The 10,231-nt window shown below is 45.5% G+C and overlaps 1 protein-coding gene across 1 annotated transcript; it reads right to left on the minus strand.

Annotated features, from left to right (window-relative positions):
* Nucleotides 1-1,755: 1,755 nt before the first annotated feature.
* rcor1 (REST corepressor 1) lies at nt 1,756-8,339 on the minus strand. The gene is made up of 13 exons (XM_031749683.2): nt 7,571-8,339; nt 7,432-7,491; nt 6,729-6,809; nt 6,583-6,635; nt 5,765-5,926; nt 5,532-5,650; nt 4,255-4,333; nt 4,116-4,166; nt 3,871-4,017; nt 3,535-3,612; nt 2,892-2,949; nt 2,441-2,688; nt 1,756-2,186 (listed from the first exon to the last, which is right to left on the minus strand). The coding sequence occupies exons 1-13, from the start codon at nt 7,731-7,733 to the stop codon at nt 2,142-2,144; spliced, it is 1,344 nt and encodes a 447-aa protein (XP_031605543.1). The 5' UTR covers nt 7,734-8,339; the 3' UTR covers nt 1,756-2,141.
* Between the last annotated feature and the right edge of the window lie 1,892 nt (nt 8,340-10,231).

Raw genomic sequence — 10,231 nt, forward strand, 5'->3', positions numbered from 1 at the left:
GATCTGTTTGCATGGTATGCAGACTGGTGGGGGTCGAATTCTGGGGGGAGGTAATCCTTGATGTGCTGAAGGACTAGTCTCTCAAAGCATTTCATGATTACCGGTGTGAGGGCCACAGGGCGGTAATCATTCAGGCTGGAGATGGGAGACTTCTTCGGCACTGGGATGATTGTGGCTGATTTTAGACAGGATGGGATGGCTGCCTGATCCAGTGAGAGGTTGAAGAGTCTGGTGAAGATGAGGATGAGCTGGTGGCCACATGCTCTTAGTACCCTGCCAGGTACTCCGTCTGGACCGGCCGCCTTCCTGGGGTTCACTGCTAGGAGCACACGCCTGACATCGTGCTCCATTACAGTGAGTGGAGCGGTGCAGGAACCGGGTGAGGATGAGGATGGGAGCAGGGCTGAAGCAGATGAGTGCTGCTGTCGTGGTGTTTCAAAGCGGGCGAAGAAGCTGTTTATTTATTAACTATAATAAGAATAATTGACGATTTTTACTCAAAAACAAGGTAAAAGTTAATGTGAATGAGGTCTTATTGGCCTATAGGGTGAAGTATCCACTTTATATTCTTTTAATAACAAACAAAGCAGACAGCGTACACTTTGACACCAGAGGACAAGAAGTGTGATCATGTGCTGCCATTAAAAAAATTCAAATGATTGAAAAACAGCATCCTCACTAAATTTGGAAATGTACTACTCTGTGATTCAATGTTTCATTTTATTTTCACTCAAAAACAGGAGAGACTACGGAAACTAGGTCTATTGGCCCTAAATTCCATTGAAGAGAAAATTTTGTGGTCATGTGTTGGACTGAAGACTAAAGTTGTAACACAGAACAGATAATTTATACTGTTATACTTTAAATAACGGTCAAATCACATAGGGTCATTTTTCACCCCAGAGGACAAAAGGAGTGTGGCAATTAGGAGGACATTGTGAGTTATAACGTGTCATCTAAGATGAGCCTTGTCCTGCTGTCCGATGGTCATTTTCCTCATCTGGTTGTCATAAATCAGTTCTTCTGCTTTGGTGTTGAAGCTCTTTGGTCCTTCTGCAGTTTGACAGAAACTATGATTCTGGCTCAGAAGATGGAAAAACCTTTTCTGGTCTGATGAGTCTCAGTTTCTGCTGCAACATTCAGAGAGATGGTACAGTCAGAGTTTGAAAGCATGGATCCATCCCGCCTCAGACGGTTTTCTTCAAAAATGGTGAATTCATTAACTGAGGTTTGGTGTCAGACACAAGACCTGGGGACCAGAACTAGCCCACCACAGAGTTTTGCTGCAGTGTTTATTTTAATTTCCATGTGAGCTTTAAGAGCAGCAGGCTGAAACAAGAAAAGGAAAATGATTCAAGTGTAGCTTCTGATTTATTTTACAGATAAATATTTCTTTAAAGACGAGTTTGTTTCTGCTCCACTGAGCTGCAGATCAGACCAGCTCAGGCACGCACACCGATTTAAATCCTGAGATCATTTTAGAAAACTCATAATGCTGCAGATTAATGAAAATTAACTCTGAGTCCTGCGATGTTTTATGATCTGGTGGAACAATAATAATGAAAAAAACCTCAGTGTTTCCACCATCTGAGGAGACTGCTGTGACTTAATATGGTGACTCCTTTCTATTTGGCTCATTTTCCATCAGTAGGCACAGCTGGTCAGTCTGTCTCTGTAGCACACAAACGCAGGGGGCGCCACTTCTCTTAAATTACCTGAGGACTCAGTTTGGTCTCAAAAAAGAAAACATACAAATTACTTTACTAATCAACTTTGGTTTTATTGTCTTTCTTCTAAAAAGCCCTAAAATAATAGAAAAAAAAAAAAAAAGATGCCATCAGGTTAGGACACACCCCCAATCCCCAACACACCAAACAGGAAGTAATAAAAGCAAAAACAACCCGAAAAAGTAGAAAATAAGCAACAAAAGCTCCGCCCATTTTGACTGACAGGTCTGATTGGTCCAGAGCAAGCGGTAAATGATAGGTTAATAAAACAAACCCCACACGTGATCTAAAAACAGAGAAAACCAAAGAGAAACGTATCATACAATAAAACAAATTACATTATAAAGCCTGTGGGGCGGGGCCTGAAACTGGAGGGGCGGAGCCCTGAAGCTAAAGAGGAAGGGCTAGAAGGTCTCAGGAGGCCAAAGGCTTGTTGGCATTCAGCGGAGAGGACGAATCCTGTAGGAGAAGAAAAACACGGTGAGACTGTCACACCTGAGCAGGTGAGCGGAGGTGTGGCCAGGTGTAAGTAATTTCAGTCATGCAGTTTCATTAGTGCTGTGAAATAAACTACTACTCCCTTAATGCCTCTAAACTCATCCCATCCACTGAGCCCAAAATCAGTCACATGAGTAGCATGACCTGACAAACGGAGGTCACATGACCGAGACAGGTATGTGTGCCGCCAAGCATGCTGGGATTTGTGTCCTCACCTCCTTGGTCTGCTTGGCGGTGACCTCATCCTCCTCGGTGGGACACACCTCCATCTTCTCCTCCATCCTGTCGTCCTCGCTCGCTCCTGCCCCCACCTCCATGCCGTGCTCCGCCTCCCACTCCTGCAGCACCTCGTCCAGGTTAAACCTGCGTCTGTAGTTTACAAGGAAGTTCTTCACCTGCACCACCGACTTGTTACCGATCACATCTGAGATGGCTTGGAAGTCCCGCCCATACTTCCTGATGGCTGTGTAGGATTGGACAGGAGGGAGACAGTCATCGACCAATCACTGACTGAGAAGTCTGACAGCAGCCTCAAGTTCATATGTCTGCACCTCGATAGGTCATCTAGTTATGATTTTACATGTCTGATCAATAAACCCTGATGCTGATAAACAGATGCTTTAAAAAGATGAGAACATCTGTCAGGTGACTTGTTTCAGGTGTTACCTTGGACGGCAAGCAGCTGCTCCTCTGTGGTCCAACGGTTATTGAACTTCTGGTTCACCTGAAACATAAAGAAACTAACGTCAGCACCCAGGAACACCAGCAACTGGAAGAACCGACATGCCTCTCCTTTTTCTGCGAGCGTGCTCAGAGCATGAAGCAGAGAGCCCACATTACCACAGAAAGTTAATAAGCACCACGGTGCTGTAATCTCTGAGCCAGCTTACCGAGAAAGGCGGGCTGCATTACTTTGTTGCTGTCAGTGCTGGGCTTAAAAAAATCCATTTTAGTTTAAATAAAGCAATTTGAATCGATCATCGAAATCACTGAGAGAAAAATCAGTGAGGATACACAGCCCTCGCTGCTGCGTTGCTATATCGCTTTGCTATGTTGCTGTACTGCATTTGTGTATTTTTATACTGCGTTTGTGTGTGCTACTGTACTGCGTTTGTGTGGTACTGTACTGCGTTGCTGTACTGCGTTTGTGTGGTACTGTACTGCGTTGCTGTACTGCGTTTGTGTGGTACTGTACTGCGTTGCTGTACTGCGTTTGTGTGGTACTGTACTGCGTTGCTGTACTGCGTTTGTGTGGTACTGTACTGCGTTGCTGTATCGCACTGCCATGTTGCTGTGTTACCGTGGTTACCTCGGGCAGCCTGAACTCGTCCACCCCTGAGCTGAGCTTCTCCTTCAGCACGCTGTTGGTCTGTTTGATGGTCTGAATCTGAAACCGAGACTGAGGCTCAGAAACAGGAACGTGATGAAGGTGAGTGCAGGTATCCACACTGTGCAGGTGATCAGGCGTGAAAGCTGTTTTTACCTGTTGCAGCTCGTACAGGTGACCTTTTGTTTAGATTAGGTTTGTTTGTATCAGTGATAAACCCCGTTACCTGACCAGCCCTCTGACTATTTTCAGTCTTTCTGTAGATTTCTGGCGATGGTTGCACCTCCCCGTTCCAGCGTTTCCATGACAATGACTCACCTGTCTCTTGATGGAGACGAGCTGCGAGTCGAGCTGTCTGATGAGTCCCTGAGGCGATGAGGACGACAGAGAAACGACGTCCTGATGGTTCAGAAACATTCCTCTGGGGGGGCGCTTCTTCATCCGCTGGGACGCCTTCCCACCTGTCTGCAGGTGAACAGAGAGAGAGGCAGCCGCTGTCACCTGTCTGACAGACAGGTACGAACACACAGGCTATGGTCTGAGGGTTGCTATGGTGTTCTTACCTTCAGACCAGAAACTGGTTTCACCTCTGACCTCTCTGAACCTGAGCTCACCTGAAAAAGAGTCACACGGGTAAACAACAGCAACAAACAAACAAACAAACAAACAAACAAACAAACAAGTAAACACTGAACTTTGTACCTCCTTCTTGTCTTCTTTATTTACGTCCAACTCAGAGTCACTCGGAGGATTTCCAGTACTGTCCTCGACTTCATCGTCACTGAAACAGACATTTATATTTACACTCATCGGCCAATCAGGTAGCACCCACCAAGGTTATTATCGTTAACGAAAACTAACGAAATAACAAAAACTAGAAGTGAAAAAACATTTTCGTTACCGGAAATAAAAATAAAAACAAAAAAAGGAAAACTAACTAAAACTGTAATGAGTGTTCACAAAACTAACTAAAATTAACTGAATTTATAGCAAAAATGCGTTTAGTTTTCGTTGATGTGTGTGTGTCATACAATAGTCAAGGGTGAAAATGAAGTTTAGTTTCCAGGTTTTTTTCTTGCTGTGTCTCATTATGCCAGCAGGTGGCAGTACGTTAGTCGAGTCGTCTGTGTTGCTGCTCCGTCCACGCGCAGAATCATGTCAGGAAAAGTCTGGAGAAAGCGCCAGAGTCCAATTTGGGATTTCTTTGAATATGACTGTGTTTTGGATAAAGCAAGTGTCTTGTAGTGGAAAGAGACAAATTATGAGGGACATTTCTAAAGGGAAGAAAATCCCACAAACCTTAAAGTGCACTTGAAAAGCTCACACAAGAAGGCTAACCTAGCTTACCTTGAGAAGGTAAGGGAGCACGCCCAACCCTCATCCCCAGAAACAGAAGCTAACCCCAGGCAAGGCAGCGTGATGCATCCCGAGACAACAGGACTGGGATATCTACATAACTGTGTGAGTCAATTGCCTTAACACCCGGTGCTGCAAGAGTTAATAGTCTCATTGGGGCCAAGATATACATTTTATAGTTGCCTGGTATCAGTGGTTGTTCATCTGCCTTTATTTATTTATTTATTTAAAGAACCCATAGGTGGGAATGTGAGTTGTCTGTCTCTGCGTGTTAGCCCTGCGACAGACAGGCGACCTGTCCAGGGTGCAGGGTATGGTAGCTGGAATAGCAACATACCCAAGGATAAGCAGAAGAGCATGACTGATATGATGAAACTGGGATTTTGTTACACTTTATTGCAAACACAACTAAAACTATAACTGAAACTAATCAAAACTAAACTGAAACTAAGGATTTTCAAAAAAATAAAAACTAAACTAAACTAGCAAACAATTGGTAAAAACTAATTAAAACTAATATAAAATTGAAAATCTGAAGTCAAAACGAAATAAAAATAAAAACTAATGAAAATTGCAAAACTATTAAAACCCTGGCACCCACACCTGCGCAGGTATCTGCTCACCTGTCGTCTCGCTCTCGTTTGTGTTTCCGAGTCTGGCGGTCCATCAGGCTGGTTTTACTGCGACTCTTCTTCCAAGAGTAATAAAACCGAACCAGGCTGGGCATGGACTTATCAGGTAACTACAGTCAGATACAACAAGGAGCTACTGGTCAAACTAGGAGCACTGGTCAAAGGGGGGAAAATTACTGGGAGCACTGGTGACAGAGACAGACTAGGACTGGGAGCACTGGTACCATCTGTTGGATGCGGTGGAAGCTCTTCCCATGGAAGCTGAAGGCCTGCTCGAACAACACGCGGTCCTCCACCGTCCACTCATCGGGGAACGGAGTGAAGTTTGGCAGGTCGGCTAGAGACTTCTCGATGTTGTGTTTGTGCCAGAAGAGCATGCCCAGCGCCTGAGACAGGTGAGACAGGTAAAATGTGGACATTCTAAATACTGAAGGATATTTGGCGTCATGATCTGTACGGTCCCTGCAAATGCTGAGCACTTCCTGTGTGTTCAGGCCCTCTAACAGCTGAACATGTGATGGTAGCGTGAAGGCAGCGATTTTAAAAACACAGGGAGAAGAACTTCAGATCCACCTGTCTGATATTCCTGAGAGAACCTGAATTTTATTTTACCGTCCAGAAAGTGAAGCAAAGTTCTGCAGAGCATTTTGAATAAACAAAGAAAAAAACGGATCCGACTGAGTGTGACATCTGTTTGTGCACATGCTCAGATAGTCACATGTTCGCTGCTAAAGCAGGCGCCCTGTTAAAGATGTAATTTATACATTTTTTTTCTCCAAGCCCCTCCTCCTGCTGCAACTGCTGGTCAGAGGTCCATGACAACATCACCAGCTGCAGTCCAACGTGGAGAAGGAGCAGGAACCCGACAGGAGAGAGAAAGGGGCAGCACCACATGATTAGCAGCGACTCAACCTCCAAAATAACACTGTGTTCACAAGTACACCTGTTACTGACTGAGGATGGCAGCGTGAACCAACGTCTAAATATGGCGGCACATAAAGAGAAAGTAAAATAAAAAAGTGACCAAGGTGTGAACAATTACCTGCTCCATGTTGTAGCCGTGCTTCTCTTTGGCGATGGCGATGTACTCGTCCACTGCAACAGAAACCCCCCCCCACACACACAAAACGCCATCAGACTCTGATGCATCAGCGCACCATGTTCTCAGGTGAATCAGCCGTTTCTTACACTGAGTTTGGTTCAGGCAGCTGTTGGGGATCCAAACCAACATCCCCAGGTTCTCCCTGAGATGAGCCGCCCGGGCTACATCTGGAATCACACACACATACGTTAATGAGATAAACGATGAGAAAGGTTCTCACGTCAGAGACTTTATTGTTCAATAACTCAATGAGGGATTCATGCTGTAACGGTTCTGGTAGAATGCTGGAGCTTATCAGAAATTGATCAATAAACTAATTTTGAAAATGGAGCAGCTCTTTCTGAGCCACCAGCCACACCTGTGCAGGCAGAGCTGCTCACCTGTACGACTTTTCAGGTGGTTGTGTGAAGAAGGGGTTAGACTCAGCATCACCTTGAGGATCAACATGAAGTTTAACTCAGAGCTGTTACTCTGACCAGTTTTCAAGATTCTGGTCAGATTCTGCAGCGATTATTAATGACTTTTATCTGATTATTGATTATTTTCGGTGTGTGAAGTTTGTGACTAAAGTTCAATGTTCTGACTGTGAGGAGGAGACTCGAGCTGCTTCTGCTGAGGAAACAAAAGTTCCTGAAACACAAACACACACGAACCCAGAACCAGAGTCGGACACACACGTGGAGCTGGAACCGGCACGCGGGGACCGGAACCAGCGCCGCGAACTTTACAGCTGGTATTGTTCAAGGCTACTACTTCACTTCGAGGCTCCCGAGCCAGCAGCAATCTTACCCGGGTCAAAGTCTGGAACCACGGCCTGGTACTGCGGTCCGACCCGCATCCCTCCTCCACCTGCGCGCACACACACACGGTACTCAGTACAGTACTCAGATTAGTCTCAGCAGCAGCGGCGATGATCGAGGCTACCCACCATGCTCGTCGTCGCTGCTCGAGCCTGAACTTCCTTCTTCCCAGCAGCTGTTGGTACTGGTTCCATTACCGGACAGACTCTTCCCGCCGACGGGCCCTCCTCCCGGGGCTCGGCCTCTCCTCTTGCCCGAAGCCTCCGGGTTCCTCTCCAGCATCGCGGGCATACTAGCAGCTAGCTCAGGCTAACTGTTAGCCTGTTCGCTCAGCCGCTCCACTAACCAAACCGAGCCGCCTGTCGGCCCGGAGAAGAGCGAGAGTCCGGGCCGGGCAGCCGGGGCAAGGTTCGGGTTGAAACAGGAATTGTGCTGTGGAAGGTTCCGAGGAAAGAATCAATCCGCTGCAGCTAGGAGAGGCTAACGGCTAACAGCTCACCGAAGAGTCCGAAAAGTTCCGGAACAAAGAGCACAAACCAGAAGAAACCGGATTAGACCGGAACCGTACAGGGATCCAGACGCGGAGCCGGACCCAGAGCCGAACCCGCTCCGATCAGCTGATACAAAACCAACGAGAGCGATCAGAGAGGCGCGTGCAGGCGGCTCGACGTGTGTGTGTGTGTGTGTGTGAGAGAGAGAGAGCTGCCATCACAGGACATCCGGAACAGCCCTGATCACTGATCAATACACAGCTGACCCATAACCGATAGATCACCGAGCAGTACTTCGGCAGTATTGATCAGTGATCAGTTTTTAATGAATGCGGCCGATTTCCCCAAATACCCTGCAACCAGTCAGATAAATTAAACATTCACAGCAAATCACAGATTAATCAATAATATTGATCCGTGGAATAATTAAACTCGTTACCACGGAGATTCAATCCACTTGATCTTTCGGATCATCAGTTTAATCCCTTCACTGTTTTAATCCAATTGATTTTTTTTTTTATCCGTAACAGTTCAGTTTCTTATTCAGCATCACGGGAATCGGTCTAAAGTTTATCTCCGTGGGAAAATCACTTCTTTCTCGGTTCATCGTTACACAAAAACAAACTCATTCATTCATTTTAAACTCAAATTCATGATGTTGACTCAAGAAATGTCGACAAGCCTTCAGAGAGGTTAATGAAACAACGATGAGACCTTCAGTCAGAGCTGCTCGATGGTCTGATATCACCTTCCTGTGCTGTTTATTATTATGATTATGGCGAGAAACCAAGCAGGCTTTTAGCACACCAACCGAAATCTCAGTCTCGATTAATTTGTCAAAGTAAGGATTTCTCAGGCAATCTCGTTTTTAAACCAGTAGCTATTAAAATATTTGTAGAAATGTTTACTCTTCTCTTTATCAGTCTGAATCATTGTCAGAATGACTTTCCTTTAAAATCTTCATATTCCTTGATAGGCTTGATGCACCTCTCAGTCTAGAGCACATTTTCCTTTCAATTAAATCCATGCAAAGTCATGAGGCTCCAGGCCCTGATGGGTTTCCTATTGAGTTTTTTTTTTGCTTTTTTTAAACATTTAAAAATATCTGCCCATCTCCTCTCTGGAACGTGGTTCACTGCCTCCTACATTAACCCCTCTCCAAGATTAGGCTTCAAACTTTCCTTTTTGCTAAAGCATATAGTTAGGGCTGGACCAGGTGACCCTGAATCCTCCCTTAATTATGCTGCAATAGGTGTAGGCTGCTGGGGGATTCCCATGATGCACTCGGTGTTTCTTCTTCACTCACTATGTGTTAACAGACCTCTCTGCATCGAATCATATCTGTTATTAATCCCTGTCTCTCTTCCACAGCATGTCTTTATCCTGTCTTCCTTCTCTCACCCCAACCAATCACAGCAGATGGCCCCGCCCCTCCCTGAGCCTGGTTCTGCCGGAGGTTTCTTCCTGTTAAAAGGTTGTTTTTCATTGTCTGTGAAGGTTCTCAGTCATCCAGGTCATCGTAGTCATCGTAGTCTCCCCGCTGTCACCAAAGTGCTTGCTCATAGGGGGTCATATGACTGTTGGGGTTTCTCAGTATTATTGTACACTGTAAAATCTAATATTGTGCTAAATTAAAAAATATTAAGTAGACTGAAGTAAGTTACCAGTACTATTCATTCAAAAAGCTGTTCAACTCAGTTTATTTGATTTGTCTTAAATTTAAAAAAACTTAGTAAGCTGGAAATTTTTGATGGTTAAATGTAACTAAGTACATTTACTCTATACTGTACTTACGTAAAATGGTAGATATGGTAAATGGCCTGTATTTGTATAGCGCTTTACTTAATCCCTATGGACCCCAAAGTGCTTTCAGTCATCCACCCATTCACACACACATTCACACACTGGTGATGGCAAGCTACATTGTAGCCACAGCTGCCCTGGGGCGCACTGACAGAGGCGAGGCTGCCGAACACTGGCGCCACCGGGCCCTCTGACCACCACCAGTAGGCAACGGGTGAAGTGTTTTGCCCAAGGACACAACGACCGAGACTGTCGGGGCCGGGGCTCTAACCGGCAACCTTCCGATTACAAGACGATCTGCCAACTCTTGAGCAGTTCTTGAGCCAACTCTTGAGCCACGATCGCCCCGAAGCTTACAACTCACAGGTCGCCTGCTTTACTTGAGCTTTTGGATTCTACTTTATGCCTCTCTGTGTTGTTGTTTCACTGTATTTTATATTTTATTTCATCACCTGACAGAGCCTGAGTCATGCATGAGGTTGAGAGATACTCACC

Source organism: Oreochromis aureus, linkage group 19 (assembly GCF_013358895.1).
Source record: "Oreochromis aureus strain Israel breed Guangdong linkage group 19, ZZ_aureus, whole genome shotgun sequence".
NCBI classification, from domain to species: Eukaryota; Metazoa; Chordata; class Actinopteri; order Cichliformes; family Cichlidae; genus Oreochromis; species Oreochromis aureus.

What these genes read in the sequence shown, in the direction of transcription:
- rcor1 (XM_031749683.2), bottom strand. Translation starts at nt 7,733, where the DNA reads ATGCCCGCGATGCTGGAGAGGAACCCGGAGGCTTCGGGCAAGAGGAGA. An exon ending in AAACGAGAGCGAGACGACAG is followed by an intron (nt 4,334 to 5,531) that starts GTGAGCAGATAC and finishes TGTCTGTTTCAG; the next exon opens with TGACGATGAAGTCGAGGACA. An exon ending in CCGCCAAGCAGACCAAGGAG is followed by an intron (nt 2,187 to 2,440) that starts GTGAGGACACAA and finishes CTTCTCCTACAG; the next exon opens with GATTCGTCCTCTCCGCTGAA.